General features: G+C 35.6%; 1 protein-coding gene across 3 annotated transcripts; it reads right to left on the bottom strand.

Moving 5' to 3' along the window:
- Window positions 1-68: 68 nt before the first annotated feature.
- On the bottom strand, window positions 69-22342 carry LOC107856245. Of its 3 annotated transcripts, XM_016701236.2 has the most exons (6): window positions 21985-22342; window positions 18778-18845; window positions 2233-2294; window positions 1981-2130; window positions 742-918; window positions 69-524 (listed from the first exon to the last, which is right to left on the bottom strand). In XM_016701236.2, the coding sequence occupies exons 2-6, from the start codon at window positions 18812-18814 to the stop codon at window positions 279-281; spliced, it is 672 nt and encodes a 223-aa protein (XP_016556722.2). In that variant the 5' UTR covers window positions 18815-18845; window positions 21985-22342; the 3' UTR covers window positions 69-278. The 3 variants fall into 3 exon arrangements, with proteins under 3 accessions (XP_016556722.2, XP_016556720.2, XP_047249377.1); XM_016701234.2 differs by lacking the exon at window positions 21985-22342 and having other exon boundaries at window positions 18778-18889; XM_047393421.1 differs by lacking the exons at window positions 18778-18845; window positions 21985-22342 and adding an exon at window positions 5100-5144.
- Between the last annotated feature and the right edge of the window lie 2892 nt (window positions 22343-25234).

Raw genomic sequence — 25234 nt, forward strand, 5'->3', positions numbered from 1 at the left:
GTTGTGTAAATAATTGAAAATTCTATGCAAGGATATTGACATCATACAGGGTTGATTTAGTCATGTTAAAATTAAGAATCTGCTAGATATGTTAATATTGTCAATGATGCACTATTGTAGTCCAAACAAAACAACAGCTTTTTCAGTGGGTACTCATAAATAAGGATTAAACACATCCCCATTAACTGTCAGCGGATATTGAATCCCATGAATCATGATTATAATCAAATACTAGGACAGAATTTTGCTTGACCAAGTCACATTAATTAATCTGGAGTTTATGTGTCAAACTTAGAGAATGAATAACATAACAGTGAAGCATTCTGAATCTGTGGATCAAGGTCCGTAAAAGTTTGTTCCGGAATGTTAAGCAATTTGTTAACCAAATGCTTATTTTTCATTCCATAAGGTCCGAGTAAACGCATAAACCATTTCCATACTTGTAGAGTTTGAATCTTCAATCCTTGATTCAGCAGGTCTTCCATCATGAAAATCAAAGTTTTCTTTAAATCTATGACAAGAGCCTGTTTAAGAGGCATAAATGCAGAATTCTTCAAAAACACTAAAATATAGTTAATTAGACACATATCCATTATGTTAGATTTTTGTTCCTGAGATTAAGTTGAAATATATAATACAGTAGTCTGTATAGATGCACATTTTTTGTCTTCTCGAGGAACATAAGAGACAAAAGCTGATTAAAGTGAGCAAGAAATATAAGAACAGAATAGTATGTGCTACCTTAGAAAGAATCACTGGTGGAGGACATATCTCACTCAAGACTTTTTGTAAACAACGTTCTGACATGTCTCTTTCCCTTTTATCGCTGCTGACGAGTCTTCTATAAACTGGAGGAGCCCATATGTTTGACATGGCTCTCATATTTTCAGCTGATGTACTTGCCAACTTCATTACAGCCTATAGTAGTATAATCACTGAGAATAACTCAGAGAAGACATGTACCAATTCTAAAGATTTATAATTGAATTTGATATATTTGCAATGTATCATATATGTGTATGTGTGTGTAGACATACAGGTATTTCGCTAACAGTTACATATTAAAAGGCCAGTGTACCTTTATTCAGGTCATTTCTTAAATATGCAAGAACCTCCAAAATTATTTGTAGTGCATTTGGCTTATAAACCATAAGAGTTCAAAGAGGAGTCCAGTACAGATATTCTTTTGAAGAATTAACCAAATAGCAGCCCACCCAACCGCTTAAACTAAAGAGTACCCATCAGACCTAGAGTATATTTATAATCCATGTATAATATGTATATAACCATGTATAACCAGTGTATAGTCTATATATACCAGCTAGAAAAAAGTATATTTATAATCCATGTATAATATGTATATAACCATGTATAACTAGTGTATAGTCTATGTATACCAGCTAGAAAAAGTAATCAGTGAATCATGGGGGCTATTTGTGTAACGATCCCTAATTTTGTTTTTTTCATTTTGCAATTCTGATTCTGTTCTTATTCAGGTACAAAATATAGCTATCCCCTTTCATTTCTTTTCTCATTAGAGTATCATCAGAATAATCCAAAGTGTATCGATCAATTACGAGAGCAACATTGCTTGTTTTATTCAACCAAAACAGACATTATACTCTTCCAAATGAAAAAATTGGGATAAGCACTATACATAGTGCTTGTCTATTTATCTGTAAAAGAGAAGGTGATAAAACTCTTATTCAGCACATATGACTATCGATTCTCAAACTTTAGTCTGTTTCTCTACTCATTCTAAAAGAAGTTTCAAAGTAAGTTCTGCTCATACAGATATTTGAAAGAGATTTCCTCTAATTGCAAGTCCTGTGATTATTTCACATTAAGCTAAATGAACCATTGTTCACATGTACAATGTTGAAAAGAGTAGGCACATGAGTTTGAACTCTCCTGTTGTGTGACAAGATCCAGATTTTACACAGTATTAGACACATCGTTGCACAATATAATCAGCTATACCTGCATTGCCTCAAATGTGATTGAAAGAGAACCAATAGGATTGTCAAGAGCATAAGTAATTGCCCTCAGCAAAGACTGGAAATTTGCATCTAGAAGAGATGAGTTAAACTGCTGCATTGATATACACCAGACTCCCAAGTTGCAAACAGACTGCAATTAGCAATAGCTAAGTCAAATTCTCTCCGATCAAGTTTCTTAGCAAAGGCTGCCTTACATACATTACTTTGTTGCCTCTCAAGAAGTTCAGTATACCTTAATCTTGGTGGTTGTAATGACCTTAATGAGGGAATCAACAATAGCCCTGGCATCATCACCTAAATTTAGTCATCAAAGCTACATTAGCGGAGAATTCTGAATCTTTCCCAAGAATACTTGCACAGTAGCACTAATGATTAACTCATACGTGTAGCTTTGTATGATGACATCAGAAAAAAAAGGTACTCTTTAGCTTTCATCATATTCACCTTTCTTTATTTCTTTTTAATTAAAAAAATGGCAGGAATTCAAGATGATTTTTTTTTCTATATCGCGTACTTCAAAATCCAACTGATCACTAGAACAAGATTTTCTTACAACAACAAGATACCTAGTGTAATCCCACAAAGTAGGGCCTAGGGAAGGTAGAGTGTATGCTGATCTTACCCCCTACCTCAGAGGTATTTGTGGGGCCTAGGGAAGGTAGAGTGTAGGCTGACCTTACCCCCTACCTCAGAGGTAGAGAGGGAATTTTCAATAGACCCTGATAGGACTGCTCCTTTAGCATGTGGAGATAATCCATATTAGTTTCTTTGGTTTCAAATAAGATAAACTTATTAGCAGCAGTTAGTATGATAGAAGTTACCAGTAGTTATCTACAACAGTAATTGTCTATCTGTGTTAGGAGTTATCTTTGTGTTTTAATTTAAATAGATGTATTAAGTTATTGAGTCACACTATGAAGATTTGGGAGAGAGTGGTTGAGTTGAGGTTGAGGAGGATAGTGTCTATTTCGGAGAATCAGTTTGGATTTATTCCCGGGCGCTCGACGACGGAGGCAATTCACCTGGTGTGAAGACTGGTGGAACAGTACCGGAAAAGAAAAAAGGACCTGCACATGATGTTTATCGACTTGGAGAAGGCAGACGACAAAGTCCCTAGGGAAGTTCTTTGGAGATGCTTGGAGGTGAGTGGGGTCTCGGTGGCGTATATCAAAGCAATCAAGGACTGTACGATGGAGCTAAGACCCAAGTGAGGACGGAAGGAGGCAATTCAGAACATTTTCCTGTCTTGACAGGGTTGCATCAGGGATCTATTCTTAGCCCGTTTTTGTTTCCTTTGGTGATGGATGCGCTGACGTGGCTTATCCAGGGAGAGGTGCCTTGGTGTATGCTGTTTGCAGATGAAGTGGTTCTGATTGATGAGACTCGGAGGGATAATAAATTAGAGATGTGGAGACAGGCCCTTGAGTCAAAAGGGTTCAGGTTGAGTGGGAGCAAGACCGAATATTTGGAATGTAAGTTTGATGGCTTGAGGCAGGAGGACAAGGTGGAAGTGAGGTTGGATTCTCAGGTGGTGTGTAAGAGGGATAGCTTCAAGTATCTCGGGTCCATGATTCAGTGGAATGGTGAGATTGACGAGGATGTCTCTCACCGTATTGGGGCGGGATGGATGAAGTGGTAGCTCGCCTCAAGGGTGTTGTGTGATAAGAAGGTGCTGCCCAAGCTTAAAAGCAAATTCTAGAGGGTGGTAGTCCATCCGGCCATGTTGTATGGAGCGGAGTGTTGGCCAGTCAAGAACTCTCACATTCAAAAATTGAAGACGGCGGAAATGCGGATGTTACGTTGGATGTGTGGGCTTACTAGGGGTGATAGAGTTTGGAATGAAACTATCCGGGAGAAGGTTAGAGTGGCTTCGGTGGAGGACAAGATGTGAGAAGTCCGTTTGAGATAGTTCGGACACGTTATGAAAAGGGGCACGGATGCACCGGTTCGTAGGTGTGAGAGGCTTTCTTTGGATGGTTTCAGGCGGGGCAAGGGTAGGCCGAAGAAATACTGGAGAGAGATGATTAGGCGGGACATGGAGCAGTTTCAGCTTACTGAGGACATGACCCTAGATGGGAAGATTTGAAGGATGCGTATTAGGGTAGAAGGTTAATGCCAGTTTAGGTCGGTAGGGTAGGGCATTACTTTGTAGGTGTATTATTCTTGTTATGATACCTTGTTGCATGTTGTGTTACGATTGCTTACTATTCTTTGTTCACTATTCCCTATACGTGGCATATTTATTGCCTTGGCATCTTGTTCCATGCCTTTTGTACGGATTTCATTACTATTCTTTATCTTGAGCCAGGGATCTATCGGAAACAGCCTTACTACTTCTCCTGAGGTAGTGGTATGGACTGCGTACATCTTACCCTCCCCAAACCTCACGATGTGGGAATACACTGGGTTTGTTGTTGTTGTATGTAGAAGAATTTTGGACAAGAAGAAAAAAGTATTAACATTATCTTTGTATTTGGAGATTTGTCAACTCTATACGGACTTGGTTATTGGTTAATATAGTGTTTAAGATCCTTGCACTTTCCTTAACCAACATTCTCCATCTCTTCTGCATCCTAGTATCTATCATTGGTATAAAAGCAGTAAGATTTGTCATGGTTAACACACGGGCTAATGCTTCCCATAGCGAACATATCATGTTGACTCCTGATCAGATCGGCCAGCAACTAACCACTATAGCAGCAAAATTTGAAGCCATGGACGTTTTGACTGCTAATGTATGTAACGCCCCAGAAAACGGGTCCCGGAGCGTCACACGGTGCTTGAGGCTACGAGTAGCCCCAAGCTAACCGTTGAGCCATTTTCATTCAGTTCAACACAAATCAACGGGTTTTTCATAAATAACCCTCAAATATCAACAGAGTAATCATCATCCAAAAATAAAAGAATTTCAGAAAGATAATAAAATATGACTTATTAGTAAACTCCCAACATCTATACTAGTCTGACAAGCCTCTAAGAAAATCAATAAAACCAGCGAGCCATTAAGACATGCCCCAACTGACTCATACTCAGTTATCAAATGTAACAATTCCGTGAAACCAACATCAGACATCACGTCATCGTAACATGAGGACTCACCACAACAGAGGATGTAGAACAACATGCCCGAAGAATCACTATCGAACATGGAACTGAGCACCTGAACCTACATTCCAAGAAAATGCAGCCCACATCCAAAGATGTGGGTCAGTACCATGGAAAGGAACCGAGTATATGGGGGTGTATGCAGTTGTATAAACATCATCATCATAAATATTTATAAGAAATATGCAGGATGTATGAAAGACTCACATAGCCCGAAGAAAATTATCATAATCATGAGAGGATGAAATAAGTACAATAACACATGTGAGTCATCATATAATTTGTCAATCACTTTCAGTTCATCAAGAATATCAATTCTCATAATGTAAATATCATTTAAATCTTTCGAAAGAATAACTTTCACAATTCCACTTTCAAATCACTTCACCATTCACCATAGACACAAGGAAACACACACACACTGGGAGATCCTATAACCGACATAAACCATGTGAGCTACATGGAGTCCAACGTACAACCCACATTGGGGAGAGCTTTCCTATCCTTGCCATCGGAGTAGGACTATCGATATCAAATCCACACAAACTAGTGATCACTATATAAATCAGCCTCAGGCTCACTCCTACGGGGGCACGTAGTTCTAGGGAAGTAAGGTCGCTTTATACCTCCCACTCGGTGCTAAAGATTTCTCCCGGACTTAGCTCAAATCATTTCAAAGACAATCCACAACAAAACAATTTCAGTAATATATAAATATACATCGGGAGCCATCATGCTTCCCATCTATCAAAATCAACCACGTTGTGGATTTCTTTCACACTCGAGTTCAAAACAACTTCATTAAGATCAAAAAGTCAAATCATTCAAAACATCTCAAATATTCAACATCAACGTGCTTATAACACACACTTTCAAAAAAACACAATTTCTAATGGGGATTCATGACCCAAATATCAAAATCATGATAAATATCGTTCAAGATTCATGCTTTATATCTCCACACATGAAAATTCATCTTTCAAAATCACAAACATTAAGATTTCATAATAATCATCATAAGATAGGGTTCATGGTTCAAATTCGTAAAAAATCAAATAAAAATCATGCCTTTGTAAAGAAAATTACTTTTGGGCACAAGAACGAAAGAGAGTTCTTGTTGAAAAACCTCACATACCTTGAATGATGAACTTTAGATCGATACTCGTTTTTGAGATGTTAATCGTTCCTTTGAATGATGGTTCTTGGAGTTCTTGAACTAGGAACTTGGAATCTTGAATAAATTTGCAGAATTAATGGTGAACTTTGGAGGTTCTTAAAGTTGGATGTAGGAGCTTAGGGTTTTCTTTTTGAGGGAATTTGATGAAATATAACATATAATGCTTCTAATAGGCTTTAATATAGGGTTTGGATGGATTTTGGGTGAGGGGGAATGACCAAAACGCCCCTTAAAATCAAAAAATTCTTGAATCTGTCCTTTGGTGGACTGTTTTGATAGTCTGAAGTAGATCAACCATAACGTTTTACTCCAATATCCAAATTGGATGAAACCAATTTCATTAGAAATAGGACTCTCATATCTTTCCGTTGATATATAGTATCTCACCCAGATCATTGTGTAGGAGGAGTTATGATCTCTTGAAGTTGACCCAAAAATTCGCTTTTGATAGGCTGAAGTAGATCGACCATAACTTTTTGCTCCGATAGACAAATTGGATGAAACCAATTTCATTGGAAAGAGAACTCGCAGAGCTTTCCATTGATATATAGTAGATCACCCAGATTATTATGTACAAGGATTTATGATTGTTTAAAGTTGAAACAAAAATACGTCAGGCCTCAGTACTTTTTCCTGCACGTTTTACTATTCACGGTTCGATCGGAATGTTCATAACTCGTCGCTCGGGTGTCCGTTTTGGATGATCCACATATCGTTGGAAATATTATTCGATACTCTACGCAATAGTGGGTCATAATCTAAGACATTCTTTACTAAAAATTTATAATTTATTCTAGAAGATAGAACCCAACACGTTTACGCACAAAATTTCAACGAAAAATTTCCCGGGGTATTACATCATCCCCCTTGGAAACATTTGTCCTCGAATGACGCTAGACATGCCAAGATTAGATATGGAATAGAGCATATAGCTGAAACCATTCATTAGACTCATCACCACATCGTTTCTCACTCCGAATGCAACATAGAATGCATAAATTCAAGAAACTACAGCTGAACACATAATAAATGACAGCTGAATTGCTGCAACTTTTATCAAAAGTGCATGATTTAGGAAAGAACGGTACCTTCGGCTTAACGGAGGTCGCGGAAAATAGGTGCGGGTACTTGGATCGCATATCCGCCTCAGCTTTTCAAGTTGCACCCTCAACAGATTGGTTTCGCCACAACACCTTGACCAAGGGAACTTCTTTGTTCCTTAGTCTTCGGACAGTGAAATCAAGAATCTCAACAGGAATCTCATCAAAAGGAAGATTTTCTTGAATGTCAGCACTCACAGAGGAATCCACTACCACATCGTCGCTAATATGCTTTCTAAGCATGGAGACATGGAATATTGGATGAACAGAGGACAACTGAGAAGGCAACACGACCTCATAAGCTACCTTACCAACACGGCTAAGAATTTTGTAAGGACCAACATAACGGGGACTAAGCTTCCCCTTCTTTCCAAATCTCTTCACCCCCCTCATGGGTGAAATTTTCAGATACACTAGGTCACCAACTTCAAACTCAAGGTCTCTCCTTCTAACATCCACATATGACTTCTGATGACTCTGCGCAGTTTTCAACCTTTCCCTAATCAACTTAACTTTTTCCATAGCCTCAAATACCGAATTAGGACCACTCACAGCCACTTCACCCACCTCGAACCAACCTATGGGTGATCTACACTTCCTCCCATATAAGGCTTCAAATGGAGCCATGCCAATACTAAAGTGGAAACTGTTATTGTTAGCAAACTCTATCAACGATAAGTGATCATCCCAACTTCCCTTAAATTCAAGTGCATAAGCTCCAACATATCCTCTAAGGTCTGGATGGTCCGCTCATCCTGGCCATCGGTCTGCAGATGAAAAGCAGAACTCAAAAGCACTTGGGTACCATGACCCTTCTGAAAAGCTTTCCAAAATTGTGAAGTGAACTGAGTACCCCTATCCGAAATGATAGACAAGGGAACTCCATGCAGTCTGACTAGCTCTCGGATATACAATCTAGCGTAATCCTCAGCAGTATATGAAGTATGAACAGGCAAGAAATGAGAAAACTTAGTCAACCTATCAACCATAAACCCAAATGGAATCATGATGGAGTCGGGAAGGAGGTAAACCAATCACGACGTCCATATTTATCTCTTCCCATTTCCAGGTGGGAATACTAAACTCTTGCATCATACCACCAGGTCTTTGGTGTTCAACCTTAACCGGTTGGCATGTTGCACACTTAGCTACAAGCGCTGCTATATCTTTCTTCATGCCACTCCACTAATAGATTTCCCGCAAGTCTCGATACATCTTGGTGGCACCGGGATGAATAGAATATCGCGCCCCGTGCGCTTCATCCATAATCCTCTGTCTCAGATCATCAACATTCGGGACACATAATTTACCCTATAATCTCAACACACCATCTCCCCCTTGGGAGAAAACCTCTACTTTCTGGTCCTTGACTGACTCCTTCAGTATGACCAAACTCGCATCTAAGTATTGCTTTTCCTTCACTTCCGAAACCAAGGAGGATTAGGAACTACTCTGAACCCCTATACTACCTTCAGCAGAGTCAAACAACCTAACCCCCAATCTAGCCAAACGATGTACATCACGAGCCAACTCTTTCTTACCTTCTACCACATGCGAAACACTACCCATGGACACTCTACTTAGGGCATTCGCCACAATATTAGCCTTGCTCGGATGGTACAACACACTCATATCATAGTCCTTTAACAATTCTAACCATCGTCTCTGCCTAAGATTCAATTCTCTTTGGGTAAACACATACTGCAGACTCTTATGATCAGTGAAAACATCAACATGGACACCATACAAATAGTGTCTCTAGATTTCAAAGCAAACACAACAGCAGCCAACTCAAGGTCATGGGTGGGGTAATTTTTCTCATGGGGTTTCAACTGTCTAGAAGCATAAGCTATCACCTTACCCTTCTGCATCAATACACAACCCAATCCAACTCTCGAAGCATCACAGTACACCACAAAACCATCAACACCATCAGGCAAAGTCAAAACAAGGGCTAAAGTGAGTCGAGTCTTCAACTCCTGAAAACTCTTCTCAGAAGATTCGGACCACAAGAACTTCACTTTTTTTTAGGTCAACCAAGTCATAGAAGATGCTATAGAGGAGAAACCCTCAACAAAACGGCGGTAATAGCCAGCTAAACCCAAGAAACTTCGGATATCTGTTAGAGAAATAGGTCTAGGCCAATTTCTAACAGCTTCGGTTTCCTGGGGATTAACTTTAATACCCTCGGAAGAAATGATATGACCCAGAAAAGCAACTGACCTTAGACAAAACTCAAACTTACTGAATTTGGCAAACAACTTGTGATCTCTAAGGGTTTGCAAGACAGTTCGGAGATGATCAGAATGTTCATCATCACTACGGGAGTACACCAGTATATCATTGATGAACACTATGACAAACATATACAGATATGGTCTGAACATTCGATTCATGAGGTCCATGAAAGCTGCTGGGGGATTAGTTAACCTGAAAGACATAACAAAAAACTTTAAATGGCCATACCGAGTTTAGAAAGTTCTTTTTGGGATGTCACACTCCCTAACTTGGAGTTGATGATAGCCGGAACGAAGGTCTATCTTTGAGAAATAACTTGCACCTTGTAATTGGTCAAACAAATCATCTATTCTTGGAAGGGGGTACTTATTTTTTACGGTGACTTTATTCAGTTGGCGGTAATCAATACACATACGCAAAGAGCCATCTTTCTTTCTCACAAACAACATAAGAGCACCCCAAGGAGAAACACTGGGCCTTATGAAACCCTTGTCTAGTAAATCTTTGAGTTTCTCTTTCAAATCCTTAAGTTCTGCAGGGGCCATACGATAAGGAGGAATATAAATAGGCTGAGTATCGGGAAGAAGATCAATCCTGAACTCTTTCTCTCTATCAAGAGGTATCCCTGGGAGATCATCTGGAAAGACATCAGAAAATCCATTAACGACGTTAACAGACTGGAGAGTTAGAGTCTCAGACTTAGTGTCTTTGACTCTAACCAAATAGTAAATACACCTATTGTAAATAAGCTTTCTAGCTTTGAGGTAAGAGCTAAAATAACTCTTGGGTGACACAGAATTCCCAGACCACTCAAACACGGATGCACTCAGATTCTGAAACTTGACCACTTGGGTCCGACAATCAATAGAGGCATAAAAAGAATACAGCCAGTCCATACCCAAAATCACATCAAAATCTACCATGTCTAACTCAATCAGATCATCCAACAAGACTCTATGAAGAACGGTAACAGGAAACTTTTTATACACTTTCTGGGCAACAATCGAATCACCTACTGGGGTAGAAACTAGGATAGGCTCAGGAATAATCTCAGGACTCATTTCAAAATTCACAGCAATCAAAGGTGTAACATATGAGAAACTGTATCCAGGATTCAACAAAGCATACACATCAAACTGAAATATACGAAGCATACCAGTAACAACATCGGGAGAGTCCTCCTGTTCCTGGCAGGATAGTAAAGCATAGAATCTATTCTGGCGCTGCCCGCCAGCATTGCTAGAAGAGACTCCCTGAGCTGGGGCTGGGCGAGTTGCTAGAACTGGAGCACTAACAGTCTGAGTTTGGGTCTGAGGGCGATAGTCACGACGCCCTTGTCCATCCTGTGGACAATCTCTAACTCTGTGACCCATGTCACTACACTGGAAATAACCCCTCTTCTCACCCCAACACTCACCCGAATGAGCCCTACCAGACGTAGGATACAGGGGACGATTTGGCCTACTACTAGCACTGTACTGGGACCTAGATGCATATGACCTGCTACGTTGCTCCTGCCTACCTCTAGGCATGGGAACACTAGCAGATGATGGTGTTAGCCTAAGTGAACGATCCTGATACTGAGGGTGCCTCCCTCCCTGTGATCTAGTCTGACCCTGTCCGTGCTGTTCGGACCTAGCTCTCTTATTCCCTCTCATTTTATCTCTCTCCTTAATCTTATCTGCCTCAATCTGTTGGGCATGAGTCATCATCCTAGAAAGATTAATCTCACTATTCAGCATAGCAGACCTACACTCCTTAACCATATAACTAGACACTCCAGTCACAAACCTACTCAAACTAGCCCGATTATCAGCCACTAAGTCAGGAGCATACTTGGCCAACTGATTGAACTTTAGACAGTACTCCCTAACAGTCATAGAGCCCTGTCGCAGGTTCATAAACTCTTCCACCTTTGCCTCCCTTATATTCAAAGGGAAAAACTTATCCAGGAATGCATCCTGGAACTCTTGCCAAGTTATAGGGACAGCTCCCTCACCTCCTCTACCTTTTCTCCAAGAAACAACCCATTCATAAGCAAGGTCTTTCAACCTATACGTAGCCAACTCCACACTATGTTCCTCAGATGCATACATTACCTAAGTAATCTTCCACACCTCCTCTAAAAACAATCGTGGATCCTCATCAGACTTGGACCCATAGAATTCCGACAGATTCATCTGCATGAAGTCACAAATCCTGGCAGCAACTGAATCACCTCCCTACTGCTGTAGAGCCAGGGCCGAGTTGGCCTGAACATTTGCAGTAACAGCTTGGGCCAGTGCCTGAAAGGCTGCCCGAAATTCAGCATGAGACACGTTTTCATTCAATGGGTCAGCGGGTTGAGGTTGCTGACCATCATTATTTCATCCCGCTCGACATGGAGGCATATTTCTTAAAGAAGAGAGCACGAATCAATAGCAGAGAGAGACACTTTAAGCACGATAGACTTCTGAAAGAAAGAATTACACTTTTTCCTAAAATGTCATGTAGCCTCTTGCTCATAGATGTGGCGCGCTACATACCAATGATCAAGACTCTACTTAATGTGGCTTGTCAGACTCCCTAGGACACCTTAAAACCTTAGGCTCTGATACCAAGTTTGTAACGCCCCAAAAAATGGGTCCCAGAGCGTCACACGGTGCTTAAGGATACGAGTAGCAACCCTTTGAGCCATTTTCATTCAGTTCAACACAAATCAACGGGGTTTTCATAAATAACGCTCAAATATCAATAGAGTAATCATCATTCAAGAATAAAAGAATTTCAGAAAGATAACAAATACGACTTACTAGATAACTCCGAACATCTGTACTAGTCTGACAAGCCTCTAAGAAAATCAATAAAACCAGCGAGCCATTAAGACATGCCCCAACTAACTCATACTCAGTTATCAAATGTAACAATTCCGTGAAACCAACATCAGACATCACGTCCTCGGAACATGAGGACTCACCACAACAGAGGATGTAGAACAGCGTGCCCAAAGAATCACTATCGAACATGGAACTGAGCACCTAAACCTACATTCTAAGAAAATGCAACCCACATCCAAAGATGTGGGTCAGTACCATGGAAAGGAACCGAGTATTTGGGGTGTATGCAGTTGTATAAACATCATCATCATAAATGTTTATAAGAAATATGCAAGATGTATGAAAGACTCACATAGCCCGAAGAAAATCATCATAATCATGAGAGGATGAAATAAGTACAATAACACATGTGAGTCATCATATAATTTGTCAATCACTTTCAGTTCATCAAGAATATCAATTCTCATAATGTAAATATCATTTAAATCTTTCGAAAGAATAACTTTCACAATTCCACTTTCAAATCACTTCACCATTCACCATAGACACAAGGAAACACACACACACTGGGAGATCCTATAACCGACATAAACCATGTGAGATACATGGAGTCCAACGTACAACCCACGTTGTGGAGAGCCGTCCTATCCTTGCCATCGGAATAGGACTATCGATATCAAATCCACACAAACTAGTGATCACTATATAAATCAGCCTCAGGCTCACTCCTATGGGGGCACGTAGTTCTAGGGAAGTAAGGTCGCTTTATACCTCTCACTCGGTGCTAAAGATTTCTCCTGGACTTAGATCAGATCATTTCAAAGACAATCCACAACAAAACAATTTCAGTAATATATAAATATACATCGGGAGCCATCATACTTCCCATCTATCAAAATCAACCACATTGTGGATTTCTTTCACACTCGAGTTCAAAACAACTCCATTAAGACCAAAAGGTAAAATTATTCAAAATATCTCAAATATTCAACATCAACGTGCTTATAACACACACTTTCAAAAAAAACACAATTTCCAATGGGGATTCACGATCCAAACATCAAAATAATGATAAATATTGTTCAAGATTCATGCTTTATATCTCCACACACGTAAATTCATCTTTCAAAATCATAAACATCAAGATTTCATAATAATCATCATAAGATATGGGTTCATGCTTCAAATTCCTAAAAAATCAAATAAAATTCATGCCTTTGTAAAGAAAATTACTTTTGGGCACAAGAACGAAAGAGAGTTCTTATTGAAAAACTCCACATACCTTAAATGATGAACTTTAGATCGATACTCATTTTTGAGATGTTAATCGTGCCTTTGAATGATGGTTCTTAGAGTTCTTTAACTAGAAACTTGGAATCTTGAATAAATTTACAGAATTAATGGTGAACTTTGGAGGTTCTTGAAGTTGGATGTAGGAGCTTAGGGTTTTATTTTTGAGGGAATTTGATGAAATATAACATATAATGCTTCTAATATGCTTTAATATAGGGTTTGGACGGATTTTGGGTGAGGGGAAATGATCAAAACGCCCCTAAAAATCAAATAATTCTCGAATCTGTCCTTTGGTGGACTGTTTTGATAGTCTGAAGTAGATCAACCATAACATTTTACTCCGATGTCCAAATTGGATGAAACTAATTTCATTAGAAAAAGGACTCTCATATATTTCCATTGATATATAGTATCTCACCTATCTCATCGTGTATGAGGAGTTATGTTCATTTGAAGTTGACCCAAAAATTTGCTTTTGGTAGGCTGAAGTAGATCGACCATAACTTTTTGTTCCGATAGACAAATTGGATGAAACCAATTTCATTGGAAAGAGGACTCGCAGAGCTTTCTGTTGATATATATTACATCACCTAGATTATTATGTACAAGGAGTTATGATTGTTTAAAGTTGGAGCAAAAATACGCCAGGCCTCAGTACTTTTTCCTGCACGTTTTATTGTTCACTACTATTCACGGTTCGATCGGAATGTTCATAACTCATCGCTCGGGTGTCCGTATTGGATGATCCACTTATCGTTGGAAAGATTATTCAATACTCTACACAGTGGTGGGTCATAATCTAAGATATTTCACACAAAAAATTTATAATTCATTCTAGAAGATAGAACCCAACACGTCTACGCACAAAATTTCAATGAAAATTTCTTAGGGTATTATAATGTGGCTGCATTAAAAGCACACAACAGTCAGAAACAACGAGGAATATCTAAAGTTTTTCTGGAAGAAGGTAAAGTTGATAGTACTTGGAGGTATCCAGAAACTTATAGACGTTCATACACAAGAATGGAATTTCCAAAGTATGAGGGAGGAGATCCTCGAGGTTGGATTCTGAAAGTAGAAAAGTATTTTCAAAATTATCAAACACTTGGTGATTGCAAGATTGATGTACCTTCAATGTCTTTAGAAGGAGATGTATTGGATCTTTTTGCTTGGATCAATAGTGAAAGGACCATTAATTACTTGGAAGAATTGGTTACAGTTATGCAAGAAAATTATGGACCCGCTGAGTTTCAAAATCCAGATGAGCATTTGTGTGACATCCAACAGACTGGATCGGTGTTTGAGTACAGGCAAGAATTTGCAAAACTGGCAGCGAGCATGCTAAATTGGCCAAACACTGTTTGACCGGAGTTTTCCTTAGTGGGATCAAAGAAGACCTTCATGTGAGCATTAGAATTCACAAGGCTCGATTTGTGCATAAAGCAATGAGCTTGGCTTTAGAATATGAAGGAAAACATGGACCAAATTGGTCTAATAAGGTAACCACTTGACCTTCTTTATCACAACCTTCATCAATTGGGACTTCCTCTCCAACGGCTCAAGAATCCTTTAATTTTCAATTATCCCGCCAACCAGTTACACACTCTTTTCAACAACCATCACTTTCAAACCTTCACCCACTAAATTCTGAACAACAAATTCGTCGAGAAAAAGGCCTACGCTACCGTTATAGAGAAAAGCTTGCCCCTGGTCATCATTGCAAACCTGGAACTTTTGCACATTTGGAGTTAATGGATGAGAAAGACAATGTGCAAATTGTTGAAGATAACCGGAATAAAGACATACCTCCTACTTTTGGCAGAAATCTCATTTCACGCACTTCTCGCACTTCTGGGAAAAGAATTTTCTTCAACTTTGAAACTTCAAGGCACTCTTTGTGGGCATAAAATGCTAATGTTGGTGGATAGTGGTTCAACATATAATTTTGTTGCAAAAGAAATTATCACGGAACTTGGGTTTGCAGTCCAATATATCCTTACCTTTGGCGTCCAGATAGGCAATCGTGAAATTATTAAATGCACAAAGTTTGTAAGGACTTATCACTAGAAGTTTCAAACTTGGTTATAAAGTACGATTTTTTCCCTTTTTCCTTTGGTAGGGCAGACATGGTGTTAGGTATACAATGGCTAGCGTCTTTGAACACGATACAATCCAATTGGAACAAAAAGTTTCTGATCTTCCAATGGAATGGAAAAACTTATAAACTGCAAGGTATTCCTCAGAAAACACCTGCAATAGCATCTTTCCAAATAACCTTTTCCTGTGAATTACCTTCTCAACCACCAGAACTACCATTAAATGATGAAGGCGAGAAGCTCTGTTGGTTTTTGGCTTTAAAATTAGAGAAATAACATAGAAAGAGTTGGAGAGAAAAAATACTGCGAATGTATTGTCAAAGGAAATTATTTTATTAATAACTCAAAACATAAATTTATAGCTAAATTTCTAACTAGACTTCAATTTAAATAAGATAACTAATTCCTAATTCAAATAGGATAACTAATTCCTAAGTCTAACCTACATAGAATTCTAATAATTTAAAACTACTAAAATTATCTACTCCTACTTTATTTCTGAGACATACTTTCAACACTCCTTCTTGGATCAGAAATTGTAGAATGCAGTCTTGGCTTCGCTGAATTTGACCTCTTAAATAAATCTGTCAATTCATCTTTGTTCTTGCATGCCTTGTGTGCATCTTCTGTTGGATTAAATAATAAACTTTTGCCTCTCATATCAACTTGTAAGATCTCATTATTAGTGAAATCAAAGATTCGACAATATTTATCTTCAAACAATAGTTTAAATCCTTCTTCCATTAGCTGACCAACACTTAACAAACTTTTATCAATATCGGGCACGTAAAGGATATTTGAAATTATTTTTGTAGCTGAAATTATTTTGATTACAACATTCCCTTTTTCTTCTGCAGGAATATAGTCACCATTCTCAATTCTGACTTTCTTATTTTCCAAAGGAAGAAACTCTTTTAAAAGAGTTTTATCATATGTCATGTGGTTTGTACGACCACTATCAATCATCCAAAAATCAGATTTCTTAGTTGAAGAATATGTTGCCACAAATAAGTGATCTTCTTCTTTGGTGACTTGGGTATCTGCTTCATATTTTTGAGATTTGTTTTTGCAAATCACAACTTCATGGCCAAGTTAATTACAAATCTTGCATTGTGCATCTAGTCTCTTCCAACATTTAAATGAAGGATGACCTATTTTCCACAGTGCTAGCAAGGTGAGTAATTTTTTCTTGAATTATTACCTTTGTTGTGAGTTTTGTCGTTAGCTGCCAAAGCTCCTTCAACCATACCATCCTGCCTCATAAGCCTCTTTTTCTCTTGCGCCTGCAATATATTTAACAATTCTGCCAAGGTAATATTGGACAGATCTTTTGTGTTTTCCAAGGTAGTAATTATTACTTCGTATCTTTCAGGCACAGTAACAAGAATTTTTTCAATAATTCTCGAATCTTTAAATTTTGTGTCAAGCAATCTTACCTTGTTAACAATGCTAAGAAGTCGGTCTGAGTACTCTTTGATGGTCTCAAATTCCTTCATCTTTTGCAATTCGAGTTCCCTTATTAGATTCAATACTTTCATGCCTCATATTTTTTCATCTCCGGTATATTCTTCCTTAAGATAATCCCAAATTTCTTTTGGTGACTTAAGGGTCATAATTCTCATGAAAATTATTGGAGACAGACTACCAAACAAAGTTGCTTTTGCTTTTGATTTTTTTATTTCTTTTCCTTTTGACTTTTGATCTGGGCCACTGTGGGATTATCGGGCAGCAGAAGAACCTCATAGTCCTCCACGGCCTCCTAAAGATCTAAAGCCTCAAGATAAGTCTCCATTCTTACTGCTCAAAGATGGTCATTCTCACCATTAAAGACAGGAAGAGCTATTTGGGAAAAGTTGTTTTCAAAATTCATCTCTCTTACAGATCCCTAAAGAAACTGGCTGTTGATACCAACTGTTGGTTTTTGACTTTGAAATTAGAGAAATAACAAAGACAGAGTTGGATAGAAGAAAATCCTGCAATTGTATTGTCAAAGGAAATTATTTTATTAATAACTCAAAACATATATTTATAGCTAAATTTCTAACTAAATTCAATTTAAATAAGGATAATTAATTCCTAATTCAAATAGGATAACTAATTCCTAAGTCTAACCTACATAGAATTATAATAATTTAAAACTAGTAAAATATCTACTCCTACTTTATTTCTGAGATATATAATCAACAAATTCATTATTTCACCTAAACAAGCTCTGGCTCATCATTAGGGATCCCGAACTGCCAATCTGCAACTCGAGTTATTAATTAAATGGGTTGGTTGACCTCTCAAAGAAGCAAATTGGAAAAATTAAGATCTATTAGCTGCGCAGTTTCCTTCTTTTCGCCTTGAGGACAAGGCAACTTTTTAGCGGAGATGCGCTGATGGGACTGCTCCTTTAGCGTGTGGAGATAATCCATATTAGTTTCTTGGTTTCAAATAAGATAAACTATATTAGCAGCAGTTAGTATTATAGAAGTTACCAATAGTTATCTACATCAGTAACTGTCTATTTGTGGTAGGAGTTATGATTATGTTTTAGTTTAAATAGATGTATGTAGAATTCTGGACAAGAAGAAAAAAGTATTATCATTACCTTTGTATATGAAGATTTGTCCACTTAATACGGACGTGGTTACTGGTTAATATAGTGTTTAAGATCCTTGCACTTTCTTTAATTAGTAAAATCTCATTCTCTATTTGTCCTACTTCCTAGTATCTATCAGACCCTCAGCTCACAAATAACAGTCCAAAGCAGTATACCAAAAGAAGTAAAGGAGGCACGAAACAACAGATAAGAAAAAAATAACATATAGTAACAAAACAGAAAATACAACAAATCAATACGATGATTGAGGTACAAGGAATCAATATATATTAATAAAAATTGAAGGACAAGAAACTACACGAGCCGTACTACGATTACTAATATGAGCGGACAACAAGACAACGAACCTTTGATTGAGCCAACTATAGATGGATGATATATCATGAATCCCAAGCACTTCAATATCTGAGCAGCACTACAATTTTGAGGAAGCATAACCAGAACCAGCTTTTAAGATTATCAAACAAAGAGGTAACTTGAAAGAAAAAAAAAAGAGCAATTTTTATATACCATGTCAGTATTAAAAAAATTTAAACTACGGATCCGTACGTTCCGAATTAGTTCTCATGTTTCACCTCATGAGAGTTAAACTATGTTAACTTTGACCAACATTTTAAAATAAAGTAATATTTTTTAAACTGACATAAGAAAAGTTGCAACTTATGGTCTTTTTTATATACTTTTTGAATATTCAAATTTTAATTATAAGTTACTGAGTTAATCTAATCCGATTTAACTTTGAAGATTAGTCAAATTCATTATCTGAAAGTGAAAACATACAACTAATTTTGGATGGGGGGAGTATATAAATTTAGAAACCAAGTACAAGTAACTCGTGTATGTGTATTATGGAAATGCATTAAATACATACAAATATTTGACCGTGAACTCAATTATTATTATTTATTTTCTTAAGAGATAATACCCAATTATTCCCTGAATTAAACCCAAAAAGGCTATGACACATATCAATTTAAAGGGGGTCCTATTACCCCTGAACTATTTAAAAGTGTAATTTTGACACCCTTAGTGCCTACGTGGCACAACACACTGAAGTGTCCGCGTAGGCATACTTGTGCCACGTATGTGCCACATAGGTACTAAGAATGTCAAAATTACACTTTTAATTAGTTCAGAGGGTAATAGGACCCCTTTAAGTTAAAGTGTATCATAATTGAATATAGTTCAGAAAGGTAATTGGGTATTTTCTCCTTTTTTAAAGTTAACAGTTTTATATACAAGTACACCAATAGTGTATTTCATCAATATTTACACAAAAGACTTCTAGCACCTACTCACTCATAAGCTATCTAAAATATAAGCAATTTCCCTCATAATAGATATTCTATGAATATATTAAAATAGGCATAATATCACCTATTGACACCTATGCTACAAGAAAGGATAAATTGTGCACTTTGTGGAATGCTAAGTTATTTACCTGTAGAACTAGGGATCAATTATCAATTATCATCTCTAGGCAAATTTTCACTTTTTTTTTGAAAAATTATTTCATCTTAACAACCCAATACTTGTTTTCAGTTTTACACGATTTAGTTATTTTTTAGTACATTTAGCCCTGTTTAGTGATAAGAATTGTTCACTATTTTCCAGAAAATTATTTCACATTATTAAAAAAATATTATTTGGACATAAAAGTTCTAAATACAACTTGAAAGGTATGGCCAAACACAATTTTTCAACTCTCAAAATTTCATTTTTTTATGTTCATGCCGAACGCCTACTTAAAATTCCAAAGTATTTAAAAATAAAAATGGCTAAACAGAACTTCAACTCTAAAAATTTCAAATAAAGTTTAAAAAAATCATTTTCATGTCAAACACCCACTTAAAATTCTAAAAAGTCTTTTAAAATGTATAAGTTTAAAAAAATCATTTTCATGTCAAACACCCACTTAAAATTCTAAAAAGTCTTTTAAAATGTATGTTCAAACATACCAACTCCGAAAATTCCAAATAAAGTAAAGGAAAAAGGCTCAAATATGCCAAGAAATGGCTTATTTATGTTATCCGTTAAAAGTTGTGCTCATTTATGCCATCGCCGTTACAAAGCTGGTTCATCCATGCCATTATTTTTTAACAGCCAGTTTTTAATTATTAGAGAGCCACATCATTTTTTATTTTATTTTTTATTTTTTAAAAAAAAATTCTTTTTAAATTTTTTTTGATTCATTAAAAATTAACTTGATCTATGTTTTTAAAATTTGATTAATTTTTCATGATCAAACAAATATTTATAGAATTTTTTTAAAAAAAATCTACTACTAAAATTTATAATCAAACGCTATTCTAATTAAGTATATAGTATGTCTTAGCATACATGAAATATTTTGTTAGCTGAATGTAAGTAACTTTTTAGTTTTTTATTTTTTTATTAAGCATAGAATGGCATCATCAGCTTCAGGGGCGGCTCAAGCAAATTTATGGCCTAAGGCAAAAATCAAACGGAGGCCTTGCGTTTTATTTTTTTATATAAAAATTTTTTTTTTCTATAAATAGTATTTAATATATTTCTTAAAATTTGTAATTTATTATTACTAAACAAAAATAGGCCCCTTAAATTTTGGGGTCTTAGGCGGCCACCTTTTCTCCTAAAGGGTTGAGCCGTCCCTAATCAGCATTCAACATTTGTACGTAACACTTTATGCATCATCATTTATCATTGCAAAAACAAAAAGGCGACAGCATGCCGACATGCATAGTATACGTAGAGTTGGCAAAATGAGAAGTTAACTGTTAATAATATAATAATAATATTTGATGTTTATATATCCCTTCAGTTTCAACTGAAAAATGACAAAAGTTTTAGTTAACGTGAATCTTTTTTTAAAAAAAAGTGATAAAAAATGTGAAGTGTATACTCTCTCCGTTCCCTTTTAGTTACTCGCCCGCCAATTAAAATAGCTATTTTATAATAATATATTTATTAAATGATGTTTACTATTGTATTTGAAATTAATTTGAAGAAAAAAATAATTAATATTAAAGGTAAAATATGAAAACAATCTTAATATGTCAAAAATGACAAAAAAACGAATCAAACAAGAATGTTTTAAGAATATATTCATGAAAAATTAATCAAATTTTAAAAGCATAGATCAAACTAATTTTCAATGGATCAAAAAGTTGCGTGTATTCTTTTTAATGGATAAAAAAAATTAATTTTTTTTTAAAAAAAATGATGTGGCCCTCTAATAAGCTGCCACATGGCAAGGCTGTTTTTAAAAACCATCTGTTAAAAAGTAATAGCATGGATGGGCTGGTTTTGTAACGGCGATTGCATGAATGAACCCAACTTTTAACGAATTGCATAAATGATTCATTTCTGATAGTTCAGTGGCATATTTGAGCCTTTTCACTAAAGTAAAAAATAATAATTTTCATGTCAAACGCCTGCTTAAAATTCTAAAAAGTCTTTAGAAAATGTACGGTCAAACATAACTTCAACTTCCAAAATTTCAAATAAAGTAATTTTACACTTAAATTGAGACTGAACGAGTCTTATTTTGAAAACAACAGGTCAACAAAACTCACATTTCCTCGTCGTTATCGTAGATATCGGCGAGAATATAGTGGACGATGATGGAAGACGAATCAACGAGCAATCGAAGGAGAGAAGGATCGGCTCCAGATTGTTGCTAGAGATGAAGCAACGTTGAGTAACCCAACGATTTGTTTGATGATAATTGAGATTCTATCTCCTCCATTGGACAACTTCGGAGGTTTGTCCTAAACTGGAGAAATTGTAGCAAGTTATGATGATAATAGAGCTTCTATCTGCTCCATTTTTCGAAATTGTTTGGAGAGAACTTCGAAGGTTTGCCTAAATTGGAGAAATTCGAAGGCTTGTAGTAGGTTATGGTGGAGGGGATTTTGGCGCCAAATTTGGAGAATTAAGGAGGGAAGGAAAGGGACTTATATATTAACGAAAATATTTCTACTTTCACATTTTACACTGTGTGATTAGGAAATCAATGATAAATTTTAGGTTTACATTATTAATAAACCCTAAAACTTATTTTAAAATTTCATTTAATCTCTCAACTTACTTTTATATCTATTGAATACTCCTAACCTAAAAATGTGATTTACATCTTAACAAGCGTGTGAATCAATATTTTAACATCTTTTCCATTATTTTTTTTCAATTTCTTCCTATTTCTTTCTCATTAGTTTTTTTTTAAAATAATTTTTTCTCTCTCCTTTTTTGTAAATTACTACTCTCTGCCATTATAAGTCCATCACTTCACCTCAAATATGTACAATCTATCTTCTCATGATAGATTTTGTAGAAATTATAAATTTACATTTTAGATATTGAACTTATGATGAAGTGAGTATGATAAATTAGATGAGATTTATTTTATTTTATCTAACTTCTCATTCTTTAAAAGGTGAAGATTATTCATCACATAAAATTTTACATAAAAAAAAAACTACTAAAGGAGGATAAAAAAAAAGTAGAAAACACGGTGTGGCAATGATAATTTTAGATAACGATAAAGGGATTGAGTTGGATAGGTTATAGCGAGGGCGTAGGGGTGTATAGGGATTCTCCTTTTTTGGGGAGAGGGGTAAGACTTGTTTTATATTAAAAAATCATTTTTATAATCATTTTAAGTTTAAAAATTCACATGTCTTCAATTGATTTGTCGATTTGTTATATAGTTTACGTCTAGATTACACTCATATTTTTTTGGACTAATTATCAAAAAAATTAAAATTACACAAACCCACAATTTATGTTTCATTTATTACAAAAAAAATCATTTCTCTAAACATATTACATAACTCCCACTTTTTAAGTTTCTCTCTCTTAAAATACATATACATTCATATCCGCTTTTCTCTCAAGATTTTTTTTCTCCTTAAAAAAAGCTACAATCCAGGGTCCGTTTTCATATTTGAAATCAATCATTTTTTACTTCAACTAACTACATTCAATTTTACTACAATGTCTTTTTATGATTTTTTTCATTTATACTTCTTTTTTCTATTCATTTTAAAACTAAATTGATCACCTTATGAGACGCTCAAAATTCGATCAGTTTCTTTCATCTAATGATTGAATTGGTGTTATAGTTGTTAAATAAGTAAATTTTCCTTTTAACCAAAAAAATAAAGAAAGAAGATCACTGATGAGAAAAATGATTATTTGATGATTTTTTTATTTTTTTTTTAAAATAAGACACTTAAATTGTGGGTTAATTTCCTCTCGTAATCCTTTTTTTGGGTAACAGCTAACACGTCCAGTAGTAAAACTTTGAATTACTCTTTATAATATTAACGACGCAATTTTTTTTATAATAGTAAAACTATTAAACTAACTATTTTTAACATTAAAGTCATACATTATTTTTGTTAAAATAAATTCACTAGACTATGTATTAATTGCGAGAAAATGCAAATACTCGATGTATTTGTATGTTTGAACTAGTCTACATATACATAAAATTATTGCCTCTCAAAAATAAATTATCATTTTTTTTTTGTTTGTGTGTATATGCATACATATACATATGTTTACACGTTGATAAGGCTAATCAGATGAATAATCTTCAACAAGTTTGAAGAAGTTCAGCAATGCAGATTTTTGTCTGTGTGTATATGTCATCATATACATATAATATTTCTATATGAGTAAATATATAAATACCCCTCTAATGTTGGCCGAAATTTTTAAAAAGACACTTAAACTTTGAATTCGACTTATTACTCCATGAATCTTACCTAACCCGTTGTAAATGCACCATTTTAACCAAAATTTTGACCCTGCATGTAGACACACACCTGAAGCGCGTGAATGTAAAAAAAATATTGAACCAACCAATTAAAATGTGTCACGTATAATAAAAATGACCCACTTTTTAAATTTTGTATTTTAGTTTTTTTGTTCTTCATTTTCCAACTTCTTCCTTCATTTCGTCTTCTTCATTTGCTATCTTTCATTTTCTATCTTCTTCTTCTTCTTCTCCATTTATCTCTATTAATGATGTCACTCGATTTTCTTTCCTATTTCTTCTCCTTCCGAGTGTGTAGTGTCGATTTGAATTTGTGAAATATAATTAAGTGGAAAGAGAAAAAACAAAGACACCATTAATGAAGATTGGTGGAGAAGAAGAAGAAGGAATAAATTACTCAATACTAATGAGTAATGAGATTTCAATACCATTGTCTTTTTCAACTCCTCCATTAAAACTCCATTAATGGAGTTTTATGATTCAAGTAAATGATGTTGAAGACGAAAAAAAAAATTAATCACAAAAAGGAAACTTGATTTCACAACTTTTAAACAAATTAAGAAGATATTAAAGTCAATACATGATTTTTTTATTCCGCTAGTTTGATTCATTAAGGAGTTTTTGTTTTTTTTTTTTTTGAAATTTCCTAGCTTCAATGGAGAATTAGGAAAAAAAAAAGAGAAAAAGAGAGTAATGGTTGTTAATGGAGAATTGGGGAAGAAGAAATGAAGATTGATTAATGGAGAATTGAGGAAAAAGAAATGAAGATTGATTAATGGAGAATTGAGGAAGAAGAAATGAAGATTGATTAATTGATAAATAAAATTAAAAGGAGAATTTTATTAAAAACTATAAACAAAATGAAATTAAACGTATTTACATGTGGCAGCACTTGATTGGCGCGTGCATTTACTCTCTTTGGTGTGACTGAAATCAACAAAAAATGGTTTATTTGCAAACGATTAAAGAAGAATCGTGGGGTAATAGGTCGAATTTAAATTTTAAGTGTCTTTTTGAAAATCCCGACCAACATCAAAAGGGTA

This window comes from Capsicum annuum, chromosome 7 (assembly GCF_002878395.1).
Source record: "Capsicum annuum cultivar UCD-10X-F1 chromosome 7, UCD10Xv1.1, whole genome shotgun sequence".
Classification (NCBI taxonomy): domain Eukaryota; kingdom Viridiplantae; phylum Streptophyta; class Magnoliopsida; order Solanales; family Solanaceae; genus Capsicum; species Capsicum annuum.